The sequence below is a fragment of the Monomorium pharaonis genome, chromosome 5, assembly GCF_013373865.1.
Source record: "Monomorium pharaonis isolate MP-MQ-018 chromosome 5, ASM1337386v2, whole genome shotgun sequence".
In the NCBI taxonomy this organism is placed as follows: domain Eukaryota; kingdom Metazoa; phylum Arthropoda; class Insecta; order Hymenoptera; family Formicidae; genus Monomorium; species Monomorium pharaonis.
The window spans coordinates 3,012,673-3,037,954 of NC_050471.1; the positions used below are offsets into that span (position 1 = coordinate 3,012,673).

At 49.3% G+C, this 25,282-nt stretch overlaps 1 protein-coding gene across 9 annotated transcripts in view; it reads right to left on the reverse strand.

Annotated features, from left to right (window-relative positions):
• LOC105831539 (dachshund homolog 2) overlaps positions 1–25,282 on the reverse strand; it is a 193,212-nt gene that overhangs the window by 72,812 nt on the left and 95,118 nt on the right. For all 9 annotated transcript variants that reach the window (XM_036287761.1, XM_036287763.1, XM_028192552.2 and 6 more), the window contains one exon: positions 166–242. In XM_036287761.1, coding sequence (XP_036143654.1) covers positions 166–242 — 77 coding nt within the window. The remainder of the gene's footprint in view (positions 1–165; positions 243–25,282) is intronic.

Below are 25,282 nucleotides of genomic sequence, written 5' to 3' on the forward strand. Positions count from 1 at the left end.
CAAAAAAGAAGTCTAGAACTTTAAGAATCCCATCATAATTCAAAGAGTTAAATTATTAATCGATAGCAAATGACGAATCACGCGTCTTTATGTGTAATCTCTCTTAAAGCTATATATATATATATAATTAAAATCGAAATATCGAGCATGCTTGTGTGGTCTTACCATTGTGCGAGCTGAGGTCCCTGGGTTTGTGGTCCAAAGCCAGCGCTCTCTCGGCGTCGCCCCTCTCCTCGCGGAGCCTGCAACAAAGAAGGAGAGAGAAAAGAAAGGTTTCGTATTAATCTGGGGGATTTAAATCGACCGAGCGCGGAGGTGGACTCCGCTGCTATACGTAGGGTATTAATTAAATAATTATTCTAGTCGCTGGGCAAGGGATCCGCGTAGGAAGATAAGTACCGGTCTCACACCGCGACGGTCCTCGTCGTATCACTGTACACCGCGCATTATCGTCCTTAATCGCCTTGTCCGCCGCGGCACACATCTCGCATTTATTTAACCCACTACGAAGACGCCATGAAGAAGAATCGCGCTTTATCGTCATCAATGATAAATTAATCAAATTTATTCAAAGATATTCGCAAAGTGAAATTCTGCGAAAGAGCGAAAAAATAAATTTGCAAGAAGGACGGAGATTCCGCGTTGTTTCTTTACATTTTATTTCGATTTCCTCGGTTTACGAAATCGTCGTTTTGTAATGCGGCACCGCGGTTTTCCGCTATCGCGCCACGAAAGAACTTTTAATCTTAGCTTTATATTGTTTGGCGCTCATGCCCCCAGGTGCCATCCTGGCTTATCGTTAAGATTTTTGTCCCGATGTTGCGGTTCGCGCTAAGCAGCGAGCGAGGATCGCGGAATCGAGCAGTTGCCATCGTAAAGCCGCGGGAAGCAAGTAAGATAAAGGCTCCGTACAAAATTACATTTTAACGTTCCTCCAAGCATGAAGGGGGTAATTGAGCCCTGTTGGCTGATTCCTCACAGATCGCGTTTGATAGAATAATTAGGAATTATTAATATCGTCGCGAAGAACCAACCTAATTAATGGCGCTGCCTCTTCGAGGTAATATTATCTCGCGGCAGAGAGAAAATAATTTTCAAGTGACAAAAGTTCCGTATTACAAGCACTTTGGCCAAGGGACAGATTCTTTAATCGTGCGTAAAGAGTTGAGGGCGAGAGAGAAACGACCCTCGGTAGTATTGCCGCAGAAAAAAAGGGGAACGCGCTCGCCGATCCCGTAGCTTTTATCGTGAAGTTTATGGCGGAGGTCATCCACGTAGTCGCGGATTTATTTCGAAATAGAGACAGGAAAGAATGGAGGAGAGGGAGGGACAAATGTGAAACGCGTTTCTCGAGTGATTAGATTCTTTCACAGCGCCGTATCCGTTTCTCTTTTCTCATTCTCCCTCTGCAATACTTCCTCCCTTTTCTTTCCCACGCGTCTCTTGCCTCTTTCATTTTTTTTCTTTCACTCTTCTCGTACTCCCGACTCGCCAAATTATTCCCCGAGGTGTACTTTTTTCCGGACTTCGGTTTGGAGCTGCGGCTACAGGAGAGGGGCAGGGAACGACTCTTTCGCACCTCGAATCGAACCGCGGACCATTAAGTAAGAAGTTAATATCATTAAACATAATATTGGGCGCATCTGGGAGCCGCAGAGCACTTACCGACCCCTCCCCGTGCTCGCCGCCACAAAACCCTCCTGTCTCAGACCCACGCTTCGTTTCTGCACCGCGAACTCGGTCCCCCTCACCCTCCATCACTCCCGCTCGTCCCTCTGCAACCGCTTCGCTCCTTTTCGCCCTCCCCGCTCGCCTCTCCGACCCCCTCCCCATCCTTAATTTTTTAATGAGAAAATGCTTTCAAAGAGCCGGAGAGAAATACTGTGTCTACGAGCGATAAGTTACGGCAGTGTTAAGGGAAACGGAGAGAGCCTTTATGTGCGCACCTCGCAGACCGCAAAATGTAAAGATTCCCCGGCTAGAAAGAGTCAAGAAAAGAGCAGATATTTCGCCCTTGTGATCGAAATGGCCGGCGCGGATATCATGGAAATCTAACCGTAATCCAGAGGTAATAAAAAAAAAAAAAGAAGAAAGTGAGGAGACGGGTTCCATCGAGTATAATAACGGCTCGATAAGATATCGCCCAATGGACGTTCGAATAATGAATTAATTTCGATGATAATTAAATTTTAATTGGTAATGCGAGTCCATTAAAACACAGAGGCAAACCGACCGGGTAAACCCCTGTGCCTTTCGCGCGATCTGTATCCTGTACTCTCTACTCCGACGACGAAGTCTTCGATAATCTGGCAGAAGTGAAATGGCAAACGGGACGGGAGGGGGAGAAACGTCAGGAAAAAGGCGAAGGGGGTAAATGGGGAGGAAGACGAAGCGCGAGTCGATTCATTTAGACGTCGCGGCCTCGCAATAACCGGCAACGAACCGAGGTTATTAAATTTGTAATTAGTCGAATATTACGTTCGACGTCGCGGCGCTCTCCGTGTCTACGCATCTACAGGGACGTCCGCGGCGTCCGTGTGCGTGTGAGCATCCACGTGTATGTGAGCCCGCGTATTCGCGTGCGCGAATACGTTAATGCGGGTTTCATTATGCGCGCGTAATACGGCGCTCCTACGCGGATCTCGACGGATACGCGAATATAATTAGTGATCGTGGCCCTACCTCAGTCGAGGAGGCGCGGAGGTTACCCCCTCGTACGCGGGGAAGAACCGTCGAGGAATAACGAGGCGCCGTATCCACCGGTCGAAATTACAGGCTCCTCGTTAACCGGGGAGAGAGGGGAGGGTTGTGCGGCCGAACGTTTATATTAAATTCGGTTGTGTGCGTCGTCGCGATTATTAATTCGTTGATAAATAATCGCCCGCGCTTTGCGCGTTGCGAAAACTAATAAGCCGCGCCGAAAACGAAAGTGCGCCCTTCTGTATCTTTAGCTTTAATTTTGAATCGGTAATGATGGACTCCGCGGGGATTCCCTATCTCCGACCGTTCAGAAACGGCCGCCACGAACACAGCGGGAGTTCATTAGGAGGCGGCGAGGTTTCCGAAGGTCGAAGGAGAAGGAGAAAGAGAGAGAGGACGAGCGAAGCGAAGCCACCGGAGGATTCTAGATCACTTCGCGAAATCGGATCGCACTCTCTCTCGCCGTCTCGCGGAGCAACGCCAGGTTGTACCAGATAATGCATCGCCCCCTCCCCTGACTCTGCCACCCCCTCTAAGAGGGGGCGCCTCTCGGTCATATTTTTCCGATCGGCATTCCGGGGAGACGTATGTTTTTTCGGCCGCTTTGACGTTTTCGATCAAAACGGGACGCGCGACAAACAATGGGGAGGGATTTCCACGTCCACCAAACGCATCGTGCGCATAACGCATCCGATAATGACGATAGCAATTGTAATTTCGGCACGACAAAGGGCCTCTGTAAAATGGCGAAGGTATGTCCCCGCGCTCTTCGATCCTGGGCGGCCGTCCAACAGCTTTTTTAATAAACGATGCACGTGCCATCGGCGTTCCAGCATTCACATACGCCAATGAATTTTTATCACGACGCGTCGTCGCATGTCGCGGCGTGTAAACACTTTTTTTTAGCCTAAATCGCGAATCCCCAATTATTCGCGCGTTTATCCCGTTATCGAGTAACGGGGAAGCCCGAACGTCGTAATACCGATCGACACACACTATTACATTCATAACTGCCAGGCGTACGAGACGAAAATATTTTAGGGACGTTGATTGAAATGAAAATTTTAATCACCGTCAAAAAAAATTTCAGTCTACTTTGCATACTTTGATAAATTCTCAGGAGGCACGTCGAAATAATTCGCAGTATATCGGAATTACACAGTTGGCCAGGTTAAAAAAAAAAAAAAAACGTGCACCAGCTGATACACCGACTCGATACGAGATTTCGCGGCAGTTTGTTAATTACTGTACTGCAAAATTAATCTCGCGTAGAAAGGCGAAACGTTTTCTCCGCGCGAGTACATAACTCGAGGGTCGCTTCCTCGTAGATATTTCGACCAAGTCGAAATAATAAACGACCTGGATCCGTGCGGAGGGTCGTAACATGATCCAGAGTGCGCGCTTCTACGAGTCCGGGAGTGAAAATTCCACCCTTAGGACCGTGACATTCGAAGCGAAAGGGGTTCCGCGGCTCTCGACTAACGAGTGTCCTCGTGGCAGTCGTAACGCGATCTTGAAAGGACTTCTTCCCATTGCAATTGTAAGACACTGTTTTCTGAAGTGTTGCGTCCAACACAAACGGCGTTGGAGCACCGAGCACCCTTAAATTATTCAATTACGAGTTAGAGAAAACTTTCGGCTTCGCGATGTGCGTCAATTTAACGAGAAAACGCGATCTAATTCAAACAAAGGCGGGCAAAGAGGAAAAAAAAATGGTAGACTTAATTCGGAAATGCGGCGAGACCATAAATTACTGCGGGAGATTCCCCGTTGACGTGGTACAAGCGTTGAAACTCCGGTTCCTTCGCGCGTAGGGCGAATCGCAGGGCAATGGACTCGAATTACAAACGATGCCGTCGCCCCGACAAAAAGGGCCGGGCGTCCTATCCTCTGTGTTCTCAGATCCTTACAGATATTATCCGGCATATCGCGAGAGGCGGACAACATTTATCAAACTGTGCGCAACCCGTGAAAAGCCCTTTCCTCGAATTCAATCATCGGATGCCTGACATTCCACCGACATCAATAAGGTGAAGTAAGACGTTTGACCCTCTGACATTAATTTCTGATTTTCTTCGATTCTATTCCGAAGTTAAATCTCACAGAAAATTACTTGCGTGTTGTGTTTCGGAGGGTGCGGTACAGTCGTGTATCGTGTATAAAACGTAAAATTGATCATCGTCGCAAATAATTAATATTCATCCCTTTTGTAAACAACTATGTGTATCTATCGCGAAAAGTTTCAGCGGGTTCCTTGACCCGAAACAAGAACAAAAATTTTTTTTTCCGTAAACACGCGCCCGATCTTCAACAATAGCATCCGTAGGATATTCGTGTAGTATGCCAGCGGTATTGAATAAACGCTGAATGTATCTCTAATAAACACTTCCCGCTTCGGAATTTGTCTATCGGAAAATAATCGCCGGTATTCGGCAACAAGAGTAACGCTATCGCAAAATCCATAAACATCATATCGGCATTTTCGTGCCGGATATAGTATCAAGTAACTGGCGTGCTGCGCTACACTTTCAAGAATGCACGTTCACAGAAACACACACACACACACACACACACACACACACACACACACACACACACACACACACACATACACACAGTTAAAATTTTCCGTATTACGTCAGGATAGGGGGGAAAAAATGACGCGCGACACTCAGTACATTTTTTTTTCACATCGCTCAATCCAAGTGCCTCTCTGCATTTTTCAAATTAGTTCTCACTTCTTCGGACCCTCGTCGTTTTGACTGATAGATCCGGGCGGCGGCCGCGACGCAATCGTACACAGGCTACCGTAGCTAACTCCATATCAATGCGCGTGTATTTCGCCCTCGCGCCTCGCCTTTCCGTAACAAGTCATGATAAATGACACGAGGCCCGCCGACGATTGAGATTAATTTACCAGCGCGCGTCTCGCGATTGACTCTGACGCCTGCACACAATTCCGAGATGGTTTCCACGGCGAAAATCGCAATCTCTGCCAGGATCCATTTTCTCGATCTTCCTCCACAATCCTCCGAAATTGGCTTGATCGTTCGGAATAGCGCGAAATAACAGTCGGAATTGCGGCAATGACGATTGATTCATTGCATCGCGCTGACTGAATATAAGCCCGCCGTTATTTCGAGAAATCGATGAGCGCAGCATCTCTCTCTCTCTCTCTCTCTCTCTCTCCCCCCGTGAAAGGAGGAGAAACGTAAGATCGCAGTAAGGCGGCGGTGGCCCCTCCTTTCGTTCCAACCGGGCTAATTATGTATCCCTTGCGGGACCCCCGCGGACAGGAAATGAGACTCTCCCCGAGTTCCTCCATCCGCTCCGTCCCGTGTATACGTATATACATATATATGTAAAAGGATACGTGCATACCCCCGCGCGACTTGGAAGTGGAAACGCAGTTGGATTAAGCCCGGCCGAGGGGGATCAGATACGACGACGGCGATAACCTCCGACTTTATCCCCGCGCGGGACAGCGGTTTAATTAGACGACGCCCGAGATTCGCCTAGAAATGTTGATTGAGCTAAATTGTTTCCTCGGGGGCATGCACACCGTCTTCGACGTCGCCCCGGCCGCGCGTTTTCCTTCCTTCCTTCCTTCCTTCTCCACCCCCCCCCCCCCCGGCGCGGCGGTGGGATACCCGCGCGTTCCGGGGGTGCTAAGGAGACAATGCTGATTAAGCGACGAGATAACCGGCTGTTTAGTCAAACGACTCCCGGACCGTTTCAACGGCCCGGTCGTTTCGCCTCGGATTTCGGCCGGGGCCACCTTGTTAATTCATTCCGTGAGGACAATCCTGCCGGGAGGATTTAACGTGAACGGCAGTCACGACGGTCTCTCGCTGGAGTCCTGAATACTACCTCATTCGTTTCGCATTAGATACGAGAAATGAATACAAGGTGTACACCATGTACCACCATTGACGTTAGTTACCGGCGCGTCACGATGACACGTTGACGACGCTATGAAACGGAAGCGTTAATACGGAAAGTGATACAACTTTCGAGAAGCACTCAGAGTAGAGTGACGCGGGAGGATGACGATCTTTCTGTCATCGGTCTAGGGAGAGAGTACTCGTAACTGTTAGCGTCTGAACGGTAGTTAGAGTGAAAATAGCAAGAAGACGGGACGCAAGGAAAAGAGAAAGAGAGAGAGAGAGAGAAACCGAGACGACGATGCTGTCCCTTTCGTTAAACGCGACCCACGCAACTCGCCGCCGCCGCCGTCGTTTCGCTCGCGGTTCCACTCGTCCTCGCGTGTACGCACGCAGCGGCCGGACCGGTCGTTTACACGTGCTCCTACATGCGAGATAAGGTGTACCCCGGTTAATGTTATGCGGCTCGACAAAACGACTGGCGTGTACTCGAAAATCTATAATCAACCTTCTGAAAACCTTTCGCTGGAGAGATTGGCGATAGGTGCACGCACGCGCGCATGATACGCGCCGATACATCTCGAGTGATTTCGTGCGTGTGTGCATGTGTATGCGCAGAAAAATATTTATTCTACTGCGAAGAAAAGCGATTATTCAATTTACTTTTTCCCTTCTAATAAGTAACGGTTATCTTCGATAAAGAATATTTTCTTAAAAACAGTCTTAAAATATATTTATCACACATTTTAGAAACTCATTATCATATACTTGAAAAAAGAATTTATACTTTTTTGAAAAACATTATAAAATTGAATTGAAAAAAAGTCAAAGTAATAAGTAAAGCAAATTAATTATTTTAATTTGATATTCTTAATTGAGGTATTAAATTACTAGAATTAAAAATATATTTTGAATAAATTTGTTATTTATGATAAGCTTACGACAGATTTGCGGATAAATAAACTTATAAATTATTTAAAACAAGGAATATCTATTTTATTCAAGAATATATTTTCCTGTGTGTGTGTGTGTGTATTACACGCATGGAATGTAAATTAACCGACATTTTTGCGAGATATAAGAATCTTAAGAGTATACAAAAAAAATTATAAGCCACACTTTGTGTCGTCAAAGGTTAATAAATGCAAATAAATTGTATTATTATGAGAAAGCCACGTTTGTATACAGGAAATGATGGTAATCAGAATAACCGAATAATATTCTTACGTAACACTACCTCCTGTTAATATTTAATGTACTGTACAAACGGCTGGACAGAGCGATAGCGTCAGCGGAGAAGATATTAGGTTTCCGTAATAAAGTGTAATGCGTAAGACAAGCCCCGAGTAGAGAAGCTCGTTAACAGATAGCACTTTGAGTGCACCGGTACTATGCGTCATACATCAGAAATGACGTTCGGGGGTATGCGAAGTAGGGGTGCCTAGAAAGGGTCTGAATTATGAAACGGACCCGCCCGATTCTCGAGGAATGTACCTCGTTGTTGCCGCTACGTGTGCGTGCGTGCGTGCATGCGTGAGTGCGTGCGCGCGCGCGCGCGCTTGAGTATCCGTGCCATCCGTACGTACGAGTAACTTAAGCAACGCGTAACACGGCCAATTTGTATTTTAACGAACCGCTTTTTATACTCGCCGCTTTTACGGTCTCTCGTAAAACACTAGCCGTGGAAATGAGAGACGCGCCGATCGCGAAACTACGATCGTTACTCGATTCGTTCGTTTCTCTTCTCGTATTATTTAAGGCGCATCAGAAAAAGAGACGCCAGAAGCCGGACGAGCGAAACGGGCATACAGGTCCGCGCGACCGTCTTTTCCCCTCTTCTTGTCCTTCCCATTTCCCCTCTCCCCTGTCCCGCTTCGTCGTTTCACGGATGCGAAAGGGCGGTTTTCTCGCAGCGGCTGATCCACCCCGCGTTTCATCATCGCCCGCGCGAAAAAGCCTCGAGAGCATTTTTCAATTCTCCGCGAAACTTTACGATAGGCATCTTCCCCACGAGGAAAACGCGCGCGAGCGCGCGAAAGAAACATTTGTACATAAATCTGAAAATTATGACCTACGCGCCCTGCCTCCGCGCCACGCACCACCCCATTCGGAAAGCAGCATCGGGGGGGGGCATATGCCTGCCAACGCGTAACGGAAAGATAACCGCCAGGGCCAACCCCTCGCTCTGAACTCGCGAACTGCGAACGCACGCACGCACGCACGCACGCACGCACGCACGCACGCGTGCTCACAAGTACAAGGCTGCAATCTTGAATGCGTGTGCGTGTGCGTCGCGACGCATTCTCGTCCTGCCGACGTCGCCCATAAAGGCTGATATAAATTAGAATCAGTGGAAAATAAAAATCACTTTCCAGCAATGGGAAAGCCGGGACCGTTCGATTAAGGGCTATCGATGGTCGTTACGGGATTTCTCTCCTCCACGGTGACAGAAAAAAAAAAAAGATACACATAGACAGAGGTCGGCAAGGGCGAGAGGGGGGACAGAGAGAGAAAGGAAGATAGAGCGTGATGGGGCTTATCGCGGTTTCGGATGGAGTCAATCTGCGGGGGTTTCACGCCGCGCCGAATCGCCGGGACGTTTTTACCCCAATTTCGGTCCCTCGTGGACTTTTTTTTACGTGCCTTCAACCCGCCGCTGCCTTCGCGCCACTTTCACCGCCGAAAGTAACGGCAGGACTCCGCTTCGTAGCAGAGAAAAAAGAATCTTCGATACCCTTCGGAAAGTATTGTACGTTCGAAAGACTGTGTATATCCTCCTGAGCCTTATCCGCTATTCGGATTTACGTCCTATAGGACTATATCATTTCAATATATACAAAAAAGCTGATAAGGCGTTTGCTGAACCAACGTATCGGCAAACTATAATAATCCCCTTATTTCGAAAGTTCAATCTGACGATCATTTGTGCGGAAGAAAAAAAAAAGGAGTAAGAAGTACGATTCGCGCCGCGAAAGTTTCAGTCGCGAGTGATAGAAATCAACGTCGCCGAGGAGAGCGAGACGAGCGAGGGGTCGACTTCTCGTAAACATCGTCGGAGCCTTTCGACGCGCTATCGATTAGACGGTGCATCAGAACCACGTGCGCGCACATAAATAATTCCATTCCGATTTACCCCTTTTCGTATCGTCGCCCCGAGGCTGGAGGCTGAACACGGGGGCGAGATGCGGACGCGCGGAGGAGGGGGGGGGGGAACGACTGTCGTAGCATGGCGCGCGATTCTCCGCTCGACGGCGATAAGTCTCTCCGTTCGATCGCGCTCCCCGGCTTTCCTGAACGCCTCGATGCTCAGCCGGCAGGCAAAACGCAAATAAACTCACGGATACCGACCCTTTCGCCGCAGCCGCCAGCCAACTCGCCGTGCCTTACCCCCCTTCCTGCGTATCCGGCAGAGTATATTCAAGAAAAATACACCGTGAGAAAAAAATCGAAAGTCATGGCGCGAGGGATGATCGCACGCGCGACAGAGTTTTTGCTCCCGGGAGATGTGGGCATATGGAACGGAAAAGCTCTCTGCTGATACCGGCAGCCCCTCTTCGAACATTTGAAACCGATATCTTCTTCCGAGATCAGTTTTCAGTGTCGTCCACGTCACGTGACAGGTATTTATAATCCGCACTCATCGAAATTACTTGCCGATTCGATATCAATCGTGTTTTTAATGATTTTAAAATTTTACTTAGGAAAAAAAAAGACAACTTTCTGAAGCGGAACATATTGGTATATAGACGAATATGGTGAACCGTTCGTTCGATATTCTCATCTCGCTCTTTGGATGCGTGCGACGACGTATGTACATAGGCGGCGCGTGTGCGAAAATATACGCGTAAAAAGGACCTTATCGGGTTTGCGCAAGAATAGGATTCGACGACGCTTCCGAAAGCTATAACCGAAACGGTAACCGCCACCCTCTGACTGATCGAACTTATTCTTTTCCTTCGCGAACCCCCGCTCTCGTCGCGCATTCGAGTCCCAGCGATAATATTTGGCTGAAAAGGGCGGAGAGGGAGCGCCCGGGGGAGCGCGTCATTTTTCTGGAAAATTGAATAGACAAAATCGAATATTTGCCTGCTGAACCGACGATTCTCTCCCTATGTCGATTCTTCGATGGAAATCGTCTTCCGAGAGACAGAGAAAGCGGTGGAAAGATTTTGAAATCACCGCGATGACGATGACGAAGTAGGAATAATGCGCTCCGACGCAAGGCGTGATTTGCAGTTGCCTTTAGGAAAGATATTCAGCTCTCGTAGTGCACGTGGTACGATAAAAATAAGAGGAGAGACGCGCGCGCTTAATCACCGTTTATTAGCACCAAACAAGATGACACCCTCGCACCCTTTCGCCTCGCACCTTCGCGCTTTCTCATCAACCTACGCTTAATTTCTAACCCTTCCGCGCCATCCAAGCGAGCGAAGGGAAGGTGGGAGCGCCGGGAGTATATTAAGCGACACTCGGAATTACAAATAACAAATTGCAATTTGATTCCCCGTGCGCCGTGCTCGTACGGGTAGGGCGTTTTCGCAGGGCCGAGGACGCAATTTATCATTAGTCCGCCGACAATTTGGTGACGGCCTTGCGACGGCCTCCGTTCTCGCGGGGAGGGAAAGGGCAGGCAGGAGTATAGACATCGCTCACCGCATCCGAGTCTATCGACACTTGGCGCGTTTCAGTTTTCCTTTCTCACACTTGGGTGGTTCACTTTCTACAGCAGTCAGGATATCGATATCTCGTTGATTATTAATTTGCCACGATTTGCATCGACTTGTTGCACAAACTCCTTCCGCCGTGGTTACGGCGTGGCACGGGTAAACTATCATTATTATCATTATCCTTTGGATTCGCAATCGAAAAGAAAGGAACAAGTGCACGGGAGCGAGCGGCAGCACCACCACACCTCTCCTTCGCGTATCGTCACGGCGAAATCGGGAGGTGGTTTGTCGCTTGGGGAATCATCGCGTACCGGGTGATCCCGAATAAACAGAACCGGGACTAAGCCGGTGGCGGTGAAGGGACCTCGAAGGACGAGCACACGATGGGTGGGTGGTACGTCAGGGGTGAGACAGGAGGCGGACTGAAGCGGTTTATATGGCTACATGGCTAAAGGCGCATCCCCCGAGCCGTATCGATCGTTGACTTTAAAATTCAAAGAGACCGACAATAGCTTCCCTTTCCGACGGGCCTCTGTACTACAATATCATATTCCGTTCCTTTCGTTTCATTGTCTGGTAAAGCCTGCGCTAATAATAAAAGATTGCTACCCTGGAAGCTATGCCCAGAGAGAGGGGGAGCAAGGAAAAGCGCGCGCACGCGAAAGAGAAAGAGAGAGAGAGAGAGATAAGAGAAAAGATATGACCGGCGGAAGAAGAGAAAGAGTAAGAGAAAGAGGAGGCCTTGGCTCGGAAAAGTCTTCCCAACTTCGGTGCTACATCATCCAGATAGCCGACCCATAATGCTCCGGTGAAAAGTTCGTCGAATTCTGTGCGAATTTAATATGCCGCGCACGACCGTCCCTTTATGCCGCCTTTGTTACGCCACTGTCATTCCGCCGCGTGCCGCCCGATTTAACTGCGATTTACGTTCCTTTAACTGTGATTAACACCGGAGTTATTTCGAGTTTGCACTACAAACTATTGTCACAGAAAATTTTTTACACAAGGACAACGTATTGTTCGAGAGCTCCGTGTTTGCGAGAAACACAAAAGGAAATAATGCTGGATAACGGGTTGTAAGAAGACGAAGAGCAGAGATGAAACCGAAAAGGGGGAAACGATAGACATTCTTCTGGCAAGAAGCAACAATAAAGCCCGTTCAAATTACATAGGTAACGAGGATAGAAAGCGAGATATTTGTACGGGAAGAAAGGGAGATGGTATAGCCGGAGGGGACGTAACAATGGACGATCATATTAAATCATAAATGTAAACGAAGACGGGACGGGGGGATGAGAGAGACGGAGCTACCGCAGCCCCGAATAATGAAACTTCTCGATGTCCGATCAGAGTCAGGAATATGACCGCGTTTCTATGTCTATGTTTCGTTACTACTCGTCGTGGTAGAAGTTTTATCGGTATAGAATTTCCTTTCCCGTACAAAGAGAAATTTTAATTGACGCGCGGTTAAAAAATTTATGTTAAATTTAACATATCGGATGTCCTATAAAACAATCCACTCAAACTTTTTGTGTTAATTTAACACAAGATTGTTGACAGTAAGAAATGTTGAATATTAATTTAATGCAAAATATTCAAATAACATAATCGCATTATTAAATTAACATTTGTAAACGTTAAAAATTTAACAAGAACTAATTTTAACGTAGATACAAAACGTTGCCAACTGTGCGTGAATTTTCGCTAAAATAAAAAAAAAGTCTCGATGCAAATGTCGTCGAAATCAATATCTACAGTCCGCTGTAATCGCGATGAAGAAATTCTGCCAAACAAATCTCGTTTATGTACCTTGACGATGCAACATACGAAGCGAGAGCAAATCGCGAGCCACCTAATATGTAGTCACCTGCGCGAGCCGCGCAATACTACATACGCGCGATACCTGAATCGAGATTAAACGTTTCGAGGGATGCGAAATGAAATATTTAGCGATCCACAGGGTCGAAACGAGCCCACGCGCGATCGGCGGACCCCTTTGTCGGCGCGTTATAGACATCTAAACGAACAGGAATGCAGTGTAACCCCTTTTCACCGCGTGTCGTACATGTTCGGATTATTATAACGTCGAACGCAGCAATGGACTTTTATCTCCCGATCAAACCCTCTCTCCCTATGTAAGTAACTATGCTCTTTCTCTCCTCACTCTCAATTTTCTCTCTCGCTCTACTATTCTAAATATTTCACAAGGGCACATCGGTGAAATTGCTGTATAACTCACAAACAGTCATATATAAATAAAATCTTCATCAATTAATCTTGTTTAATTATCTACTACTAATTACCTAGTTACTTTTTTATAAAACGCGTGGCTCGCCTATTCCGTCTATTAATCCGCATTAATCAGCCGAAGAAAGCGGCGGCTGTATCGCAAAATGACTACGCATGGGAAATATGTAAAAGAGAGCGCGGGAAAGGAGCGCGGCGAGAGGAGAGGTGGTGGAAGGAAAAAAAAAAAGATGACGAGTCACTCGCCGCAATGGATTAAGTCGTGTGAATATTGACGCGCGGTGTTGGTTAGATCGATCGGCCGTGTGTTTCACGGAAAGGCGGGAGGGCGGAAGGCGGACGCTGAATGGACCGGATTGAAATGTCGGGCGGCGTGAATGGCGGCTTAAAAGAAATACATTAGCGCAATGTGAAGGGTTACTTGAAAATAAACTGGAATAAGCGAGTGCTGCGCGCGGTTACACTCAAACGCCACCACCGGTTGATGGTGGTCGGGTGGCCTGGCGCATTCGCTCGCTCGCTCGCTCGCTCGCTCGCTCGCCCTTTCGGCGCGGGGTACTCGATCATTCTTTCAATGCAGAAACGACACGCCACCGAGGGTGAGGTCGACTTTATGGACAGCCCGAGATTTTCCACGAGGCTCGCCCGCGCGTTTTATCCGCGATGGAGAACGGGAACGATCTCCCATTTCCGAACTAATGCGCCCCTTTTTTCTTTTCTGCAGTCGAGAAAAAGCGTATACATTTTTATCTAACAACGCGTATAAGTTATTTTCATGGAAATTGCGTGTAACAGGAGATGACGTACTACTTTTATAAATTGTACTTGCAACACGTAACACGCGTGTAAATCAATTTAAATCGTATGTAACACGTAAATTGTTATTTTAAACGCACGCTTCCCCCCAAAGCTCGGATAAACGTCCGTTTAACAAATTGATGCGCGCGTGCTTGCGGCAACGATCGATATCTCCTAGTACGAGTAGTCGCAATGGACATTAGACGAGACACAGTGGTACCGCACAACGATCAAGCAGGTGCATCACTCGCGAGCGAATGCGGTTTACGACACTTTTATTGTCGGCCCCTGGTGTTCAACGGCAGTATTTAACATTTTATCCCGTCACTACCATCGCGCTCTCCCTCTCCCTCGTCCCTCCCGCGCGCGCGCGCGCGCGTCTCCCCCTTGTGTCTCGAGAGAAAGGGTTAGAATTTTATTTTTCAGCTACACACGCGCGTAAAAGGGCTACGGTGGAGGTGGGCCCCTTCGGATCGTTTCATAAAAGTCGTCTGGCACATTCGTTCTCCTAGATTATTGCCCGGTCCGCGGAGTCGGCACCGGGATGTGGGATATATTATTTTATTTATTATTTCACTTTAAGGCCGCGCGCGTCGCGTCTCTCCCCTCTCGCTCTACGCATCGCCGAGGGATTAAGGCGGACGGGCATAAAGTACGGAAACGCCTCGTTTTGCGTCACCTTGGGATCCCCGCGGATACCCGAAGCGCCGATGAGAAAGAGAGAGAGAGAGAGATAGAGAGAGAGACGCTCCTTACGAAGCCGCTCAACCTCCTTCTCCTCCTCCTCCTCCTCGGGAACCGTTCATGCGCGTGGTTTAATTAAGCCAACGTCTACGTATCGTAAAACGCGGGCATACAAAGTTTCGATCGCCGTCTGTGCACGCCGTCGATGCGTATGTATGCAAGCGCGTTCGACCGTAAATAATCTTTAACGCGAGCGCACGCGATTGTCCGATATAATTCAAAGAGGCAGATAATTATAGTAGAGAGAAAAACTCGAGAGACGGCGCATATAAGCTGGCACATACAATGTATATTATATATATATATATATATATATATATATATATATATATGTATGTATGTGCGTACATATATGTAAAAAAGAATATTGCCTGAATATCACTGCAATTTCGAGCAAAAATACTCAACCGGCAACCGGAGCGGGGATGAATGCTCGACTTTCGTGGGCTCCTCCTCGCTGGTGCTTTTCACGACGCTCACGTCATCGTGTCGCGCGCGTTATCGCATTAAGTCGACTTGGGCGAGCTTCATTCAAATTCTTATTCCGCGAGGGGTAACGAGAATCGCGCGCGCCCTCCGACTCTTCGTAAAATTAAGGGCGCCCGTGACACACACGAAATCGTCCTGGCACAGTGTCTCCCGCAAGGGGTAGGAAGGTGAGGGGAGGGTCGACGGCGAACGCGTTCGCAGCTGCGACATCGCGAAATTACGAGGTGGCGGTGCGGGAGATTCGCTCTCCGTGTCGCTCCTTAGAGGAGAAGCGTTGACAAATGACGGAGGCAACTTTTATTATTTTAGATGTCGGCCCATCAGACGCGGGCGGTTACGGCCTCACCGGAGCCGCGACTGGATGTGTTTTACATACATTTTGTAGCGGAGCGGCCCCCGGGGCGCCACGCACCCCCGTTGACAAATGGCCGTGGGGTTTTATTAGACGAACTTTTTAAGGTACTCCCCCGAGCGCGGACGTGTGGTTACACTAAATAAAGATAAGCCCCAGCGCCCCTACTCCCCCTCCCCGCGCCGCGTTTCCCGCGATTTCATTTTGTCTTCTCGCCGCTACGAGAGAAATACGCCGTATGTATTCCCGTTCGTGGGCACTCGAACGGATCGATTCGTCGTCGTGCTCTATCGCGACGATCAACGGTTCTGATGCGCAATGGAAAGAAATTTTTTATTCGTTTATCCAGAAAGATTTTCATAAAACGGGATGAAACCGTTTTTTTCTTCCTTCCACGCGGCGAATCCTACGCTCTTGTAAAATCACATTTCACGGCGCCGCCGCGTCAAACTACCAGAATAATCCTTCGATTTCTCGCGGGGAGAGGCAAGTCGAATGCACGTTTCGCTCGGGAGCATATTTACGCTGGCGATGACAAATGGTTTTTAGCGCTCGCGATGGGTGGATACGAGTGAGCGCTCCGAGACATCGGCGGCCGCGCGAGAGAAAAAGAGAGAGAGAGAGAGAGAGAGAGAGAGAAACACAGATAGAAACAGTGGGAGGCAGAGAGGGAGCGGAAGAGAGAGCTAGAGTGCTTCGCAGATGCGCCGTGACTGATGATCCCTACTTCCAGATGTACTGTATACCCCCGGTACTTTTATCGGCGCTTGTTTGTTCAGCGAGCTCCAAAATACCAGTGGCAACGGCGTGCCGTCGCAGTGGTTCACGCGTGGTGTGGCGCGCCGCGTGTGGAAAAAAAAGGACGAGGAAGAGGAGGAGGAGGAGGGCGGCGAGGAGGAGATAGCGGTGGAAGAGGGAAGCGAAAACGAAGCGAGCGACCGCGATTACCAGCGCGACGAGAGGAGAAAAAATGATAGTTGCATCAACACACAGAATATACATATATATATATATATATATATATATATATATATATATTTATGTGTCGCCTCGCGATGTTGAGCTTTCGTCGTGCCCGATGATGGACGTCTATCACGTGAGACAACGTCCGAGGCATTTGCCTCATCATCATCATCTCCCCCTTCTCCTCTCATTCTCTTTATGCACTCTCGCTCTCTTTTTTTGCTCTCGTTCTCTCGTTGCCGGGGCTCCGTCCGTCTGTCAGTCGCCACCGAAACAATTTCTCCAAAGAGGATTTTTCCCGGCGGGCGCGAGTTTCCGACGAATAAAAAAAAGCCCCCCGCCTGAATTTCTCCTCGCGAAAGGAAACTGCGTCTTGTTGCACGCTCCGAACGATCGTCAAGTTTTCCTCGACACGTGACGTGATCGGCACGTATCGTCGGAAATTGTTAGATCCGCGTTCAGGCTCCACGTAACAGGGAGCCTCGAGAAACACTCGGGAGAAAGTCGATCTTTACGTACGGTAAGTAACGCTCAACGCGATCCTCGGCGGCTGCCGCGATTCGACGCTGTTTGCATTGGCCGGCGAGTGCTCGTGCAATTTTCTAGCCCGGGGGAGGCGGGTACCACCGTGAGAGGGAGAGTATAGTACGCGGAATTATCAATTAGCGCGGCAGCCACTCGGCGTACGCGGAGAGCACGGCTATGTAAATTGAAGAGGTTACACGGTTTTACATATTTCAACAGATTCCACGACGTGCGGGAGGAGAGACGCGGAGGAGAATGAGAACGGAAGGGAGAAAGAGAAGAAAGCGGAGGAGGAGGAGAAGGTGGTGGAAGAGAGGAGCGACGATGGAGGGGTCGGTGGCCACTCGAAAAGTGCGAGCGAAGCGTTTTGTCGAGTGTTTTATGGAAAGCTTTAGAATTGTAGATTTTTCTCTCTTCCCATAGAGCCGCCCGGCGGGATTTATGACGGCCGACGTACGCGCAAACGTACGAGAGCCGCGCTACTTGTGCAGCCCGCGCGCGACAGAAAATATATAAAAGGATATTATTTAAATTCTCGAAAAGCCCGCTTTTTGCGCGTCGACGAGACCGCTCGGTCGGGATCGCTCTGGATCCATCGTCTCGTGGCGAGGGCAGACACCGGTGAAAGTATATTCTCTCGGTGCCCGGTGCTCTTCCGCATAATCGATGTCAAAAACATTTTAGAAGCGTTGATCAATGCGGAGGGCGCGAGGACATGAGTGAGAGGGACGGCGGCGCAGCAGTCACGCGCCAAGTTGCTATTGGATTTCAATTGGAAAACGATTATTCTTGTCGAGTGACCGTGGCTGCCACTTCGGCTCGTTTGTCACCGTGCCGGAGGGAACTCCGTTTCTCTTTCCGTCTATGCGCTGTCACCCGCAGAAAGTACCGTGGAAGGGAGATTTTTACACCTCTAGTCTTCCTCTCCCCTCCTGGAACTTTGTTTTCCTTCTGCTCTTAATCTCGAGATCTTTCTCGCGAAACGCGAGAGACGGAGATCTCGACGCGACGTGAGAAATGATAAAAAAATAAGAAGAGAAAGCAACCGATAAGAATTCGCTTATCAAATTTAATTAACTGTTTCAGCTGGACTTTAATTTCACATGAGCATTTTCACTTTGTTCCCTACGAAGGAATTATTAGACGCGAGCCTGAAGATCCTCAAAAGGACGCGACGCATTTCGCTCATGCAAAAACGTCGCGCTGATCAAAGCGCACGGGGTCGCCCCGGAGGAAGGGAGAATGTGGACGACGAAGGCAGAAGAATCTGATTTCGGGGGCGCAATCGTCGGGAATGCAAAGCACACACGGAGCTATTTGATCTGTATGCATATCGTAACAGCTCTCGCTCTCGCGCTCTCGAGCCAGAGCGCATGCATCGGCGGCGACGCACATGCATGTGCACCGCCGTTGAGAGACAGAGAGAGAGAGAGAGAGAGAGCGAGAGAGGGGAGGAAAAAGAGAAAGAGAGAGAGAGAGAGAGAGATAGATAGAGAGAGAGAGAGAGAGAGAGAGAGAGAGAGAGAGAGAGAGAGAGAGAGAGAGAGAGAGAGAGAGGAAGGGAGGGTGGTGTGGCTCCGACCCCGCGGGGCCAAGCGCGTATTTACGGAAGGGTCGCTGATAACACGCCGACGATTGTGTCCACACACCTCCACCTCCGTGTCCGGTGCCCGTGTGCGCGTTATACGCACGTACGCGCGCGCATGCACGCAACGTAAGGGACGCGCGAGCGGAAACGCACGCCCGCGCGGGACGGACACTGCAAATATTAGTTCATTACCAAAAGTGCCAGTGAAACCGAGGCTGCGAATGGGTAGCACCGCGGAACCGCAGGAACGTTCGTCCGCGGTTTATTTAACGACGCCCTTCCGGCCGCTTTTCAATTAACCGCCCCGCCGCTCCCGCTCGCCCGTCCCCCCTCTCCCCCGCGCGTTGACCGCTCCTCCGCGCGGATCGCCCAAGCTTCGCGCTTCGAAGCTCCTCAAATTTCTTATCTGCGTTCTTCGATGCCGCCGTTTCCTCGAGATTCGAAATATCGATTCTCATCTCGTTACACCGAAGCCTTTGTGAAACTAGTAGAGTATACGAAGGGTCGAATCAATAGCGAGAGGGAAAAGCCACGGCGGATGAGAGCGCGCGGAAGGTACACGCTCGCCGGAAGTGCAGCGAGGAATCGCATGTCGCGGGAGTATAAATAAGAGTACATCAGCGAGCGTGTAACCCCTCACTCGACCGTGTCCGGAGGCTCCGCACTACGTAATATACTGACATGTGTGCGGCACTGAAGGGGAACCATTTAATAACAATATATCTTAGCGTGATACCGCGCGAAAAATACGCGTCCGTTGAGACGGCGAAAGGTGGCGGAAAGACGGATATTTTGGTGTCAAGATAATGCAGCTTAATTCCAAATTAAAACGCGTAATGGTTAAGAGCAATTATAGACGATATAGATAATATAGACCGTAATATTAAATTTTGATTGAGAAGAGAATTCAAATTAGGTGAATGCAATAAAGCATAAAAAAATTTACGTTTGATGCAAACAATATAAATTAACCCGAGAATAGTCATCCAAGTAGTGTTTTATATCTCAAGATTTAAAAAAGAGAGCTTACGTCACAGTAAATTTTTTAATTGATCAAAAAGTCATAACTTATTTCTACTCAAAAATTCCAAGAGCTATTTGTACAATAAAAATAGATTATAACTCATATATTCATAATATTAATCTGTTCAAACTAGTTAAAGTATAGAAATCATTTTATCATTCATTTATTTTATCTTTACCTTCAGCGCTTTATCGTTCGCAAAAAGATAGACTATTCCCGAATTAAGTATATTTCCGATAAATCAAATTAATTGATTCAGCAATATTATCTGTTTCAGAAAAAGGGATGCATGGACGTTAAACGAATAAAAAAAAAAAATAAAGAAACGTGTTTCCTGAATTTCGCGATAACAGGCTAAATCACAAGCATCGCCGGAGGTCCCGTCTAGGCGTCGCGTACAACAGCGTAAAATAAAATTAAAAATACGACGTGACAACGATCACAAGCTCGTTAGCCAGCGCTACCGATGCCGCGACACGAATAGCGCGCGTCTCGCGCTGAGAAAATATCCGACGAAAGACGGCGGCTTAACGAGAGACGAGAGCGAGGAGTGGGAAAAAATACTGAGGAGACCTAAGGAGGATGACAATTTCACGGTACATTAGTGTCCGGTAGGAGTATCCGGAGGACATGTTTGTGGACGGCGCGACTATAATTATGTTTTTAATTAATCATCATTTTGTCGGTGTTCCAACGAGGCCGACGACGACGGCCACGGCGGCGGCGGCGGCGGCGGCGACGTGGACGCGTTGAAGTCGCCAACGTCGCTCGCGTCCCAAAGTTTGCTCGGTTTGGCTCGTTACCGGCCGATGACGTACGTTCTAATAATGCACGTTGGCACAACATGACACCTCCCCTTCCCTTTCTCATCGCCGGATGATTCCCTTCGACCCCGTAATACCCGTCGTCGGTTCCGCCATCCCTTGTGCAACGCTTAGCTTGCACCAAAGCCGCGAGCCGTTCTCGTCTGCTTTCCACGTCGTATCTTTCCACGTAAATGACCCCAAAAAAGCAATCGCTTTCCAAGAAGAAAGATTGTATCGTAATATTATTCCGTGAAAAATAATCTACCTCTATTATTTATTGCATCCATCAAAATTCCTTTACTTTCCTAGCAAAACGCCGCATAATATTAGCAAGGAATTTGCATACAAAAGTGACTCGTTGTCGCCGGCGTTCCCCGTGCCGTTGAGGGATTAATTATCATTTCGGACAAACGATGTCACGGCACTCTCTGCGACGTCCGGTCGATAAATAATTTAGTCGAGTTAATAAAATAAATGTCGCTCAGCCTCTCTCTCTCTCTCTCTCTCTCTCTCTGGCGGGCGCATCCTCCCGTTCCTCCCGCCGCTCTTCCCTCTCGGGAGCAGCCTGTCGTCGTCTTTCCTCAAGAAGGCGCGACTACCTCGAAGTTTACGAGTCGGAAGATTTACCGTTGATGTAACAAGCGCGCGTTAGCCCATATGCCCTTTCTTTTCAACTCGCCCCTCCCGCTCCCCTCTCAACAGCCCTTCTTACTCGGGCTACCGGGATCCGCTTCTATATCACTTTTCATTACTCGCATGTACCCATTAATCCGTCCCGTATCGCTTTATTCTCTCGCCCTCACGCGACTTTTACGATTCCTTACGTGCGATCTATCGGCATCGTCCCATCGCGGAGGAATGATCGATCCATTATCGTCGCTCGGAGGATGAGCGAGAGACCTACCTCAAAAGGACTGTCCGGTCGTGACGTAACTCGATCGTCCTTAGAGCGCAGTCCGTCGTCGATAAGCGGCCGATAATCGGTTCGGGGAAGGACCTGCCGATCGATCAGGTTCGCCGAACGCGGCTGGGTGGCTGTCGCGAATCGATTGCTTTTCGGCTCGACCGTCCGCGCTCGACGATTTCCGTGCGAGGATCTTTTTGCCGAATCACGCGAGGAACCACGGCGTGCGGAGGAGACGCGTCTAGTCGCGGCAAAAAATCCCCGGGCGATAATTGTCGTCCGTTGTGCCGGGATTAGATCACGTCAGCGGCGTAATCGATCGACGGAGGAGCGGACGAACGATCGAAGGTGATCGGGCGAGGAATAAGGCGACCGCCGATGAATTTTATACCTGCTCTCGTGAAATTAAGGCGACCCTAAAGCTCCCCCCCCCCTCTATCCTCCTTCTTTTGCCATCTCTCTCTTTCTTGAATGCAGATCGCGTTTCTTTAAATATCTAAGTAATTGCCCGATCAATCGCGCCCGCACACCGGCAATTACATGCGAAAATTATGTCGGGAAATTACGGGGTGGGGAAGGAATCTCGAGGAACGATAACAACGGGCGCGCCGGAGAGGAGACGACGACGGTGGAAGAATGAGCGTGATAGCGTGACTAACGCGCGCTTTGTCAGCGCCGGGATAATCGCGGCGGCGACTCTCGCGCATAATTCACTTTGCCTTGGCGCAATTTGCCGATCTTGCGACCTCGCCCGTATAGAGTTCTCCACCCATGTACGCGTTCTCGCGTATTGAGACGTGGCCTCCACGTCTCGCGAATTATTCCTAAAAGCGTAACGACGTACTCGCGACCGGAACGATCGTCGTGCTGCTAATGCAACGCAATGGATGCCTCACGTCGCGACAATTGCGGCAGGAAGGGAGGGAATAAATTAGAAAGAAACAATCGGAAATTCGGACCTTCGGTAGCGCGCGCGTAAAATTCGCGTCGATCAAGCGGACGAGGTTGAAAACGTCGCGTCGCGGCGCATCACGTAATTATGGGGATTCTCGTGGCGGTACGCTGACAGCTCCGCGGCCGGACCGGTCGCCGCGGTAAACGGTATTAATCACAATGCGCGTATTTGCGCGCACGTCGCATTGCCCGGCGCCGTACGTGCGCGGGCGCGCGCGGCGCCCGTGTTAACTGTAGCTACACACCTCACCGTAGGTGTTTGCGCCGTGCGCCTGTCCGCGCGCTGACAGTTCGTTTGAACGCAATTAGCGTGCCCGTATTCGTAGAGGAGAGCGAGAGGCGGCGGCTGCGGCTATCGTCCGCGCGATCGCCGAGTCGAATTAACCGTTTCGACGCGCTCGTCGCGCGGCGATAGACGAGAAAAGCCGACGGTTTGACAGCCGGGACCGATCTTGCGCCGAGATACGCTATTTTTTTCGACCCCCTCCTCCCCCCCCACCCGCACGCTTATCCGCGGTGTTACGCGATAAGCGCCCTATTCTCTCGCGTAATTCCGCCGCACGAAATGCCGTGCATTTTCGCTATCGAGTTTCTTGTCCTTGGTAGCAAAATAGTTTGCCGTAGTATACCGTAGCGGTTTAGTCGGACGTGATGTAAATCGAGATGCTAAAATGTAATATATTAACGCACGATGATGCACGATACTGCACCGCGCTTATACGGGTTAATTAAAAAAGAAGAGCAAAAGTTAAAAAAAGAAACAATGGAATTCTAATTTATTCAGACGCTCGTAAGAAATGCTTGTTAATATCAATTTACGTTACGTTCTATGAAAATTTAAGCATTTATCCCTAGCTCTCTTCTTTGCCAATCCGGATGGGATAAAATCGTTAACGTGCGCATCGAACTGCGACGAATCGTCCATATTAAACTAAGTGTTGTACCAAATGAATAGGGATAATCTCGATCGTGCCATTCCCGAGATTACGACTCGACGTCGGCGGTAATCACGCGCGGTTATCAAAGTGGCAAGAAATGAAATATCTTACGACGCGTTTCGACATGTCCGTCGTTTTACGCTCGTCGTCGTCGGTACACTTCTTTGTGGACGCGGTCTCGGCAGCCACGAAACCATGACCGTAAATGTAAATGGGCGACGTCATCTCGCTGGCACGGCGCAGGAGGGATAAGACGGACGAAGCGAGAAGAGAGGAAGCGAGAGGAGGAGAACCCCCCCTCGAGCGAGATGAAAAGAGAGGCAGCGGGAAAGGAAGCGGGCAGAGTCGATCGTAACGACGAGGCTCAACTTTATGAATATTATTTTCCAGCAGATGTCCTGGACGATAGGACGTCGTCGCCGTCGTCGTAATTAATGACGTCGCGGGTGCGACGGGGAGGGTGGTTCCACGAGTCCGGGATTGGTTGAACAGAGACGACAGATGTGAAGGTGGGAGGGGGGAGGGAGCGCAAGGTACAACGAAGCGGGGGTGGGAGGAGACGCGGTTACGGAGACGCGGAGGCAGGCAGGCAGGCAGGCAGGCAACGCGTAAGGGGATGTCTGACGATAAGGAACCCGTAGGAAGGCAGCGAGAAACTGATGGCGGACGGATGGTAGTTGGACGGCGACAGACAATGCGCCTGAATTATGCCGGAATGACTGGGTAGTTTTAAAGCCAGGAAGCCGACATTAGCGCATTGATACCGAACATTCTGACTGCGGGGAACCATTAATATTACTTACTTCATAACGCGCGAGCCGCCGCCGCCGCCGCAGTGCGGCCGAGGGTCGGCGGGGAAGCGCGATGGAAGCCACGCGTCTCTCGCAACTCCGCCTTCATCCGCTCGTGTAACGACTGCTTATCCGCCAGTCATACATATCCAAAACTCGATTCCATAGATATCACTCGCGACGAAAGAGGAAAATGATCGATGAACGCAATTATGACGATGCCAGTGTAAAAGTTACGACTGCGCCGCTGTTACTCTTTTGTCCGTCAAACGTGCGAGATGAGATGATCATTGTTTAAGTGAACAAATATTCCGATAAGTCTTATCTCGGGTGCAAAGCGCCATTGTAAGCCAAACGCGGACTCATTGTGACGCAGGATTAATGAGATTTAATTGACCGAGTTGGCGGACAGACTTAAGGGGAAATCGGAGTTTTCCTCCGAGCGAGCAGATCAAATGGATTAGCGGGAACAAATCATCGGGATTAAAACGCGGCGGGTAAAGGACGGGGGTGAGAGAGGGAGGGAGGGAGGGGGGCGAAACAGACGGCAGAAGGAATAAACGGCAGTCTTCGGTCTCGCAGGGCCGCGTTCTGCGAACGTTGTAAAATCAAAAGGACAAACAATTAATAAAGCCGACGCCGTCGATTAATCAGAATTTAACTCGCAGTTAAATACTCGAGGATCGCCCTCGGCTGCGCGGCTGCTGGCGCGCGTATCTCGAGGGAACGAACGGGCGCGCGGGCCACGCAGGATAAACAAAGGTTTACATCAGTGTCAGTCGCAACAAGTCCGAATTCGTCTAGGGTTCTCGCCATGAATATTCACGGTGCGCTCGCCGGTCCGCCGCCCTTCCACAGCAAACCACCCCCGTCGCTCTCGCTACTCCGGTCCGTTTCCCGGCCCCTCG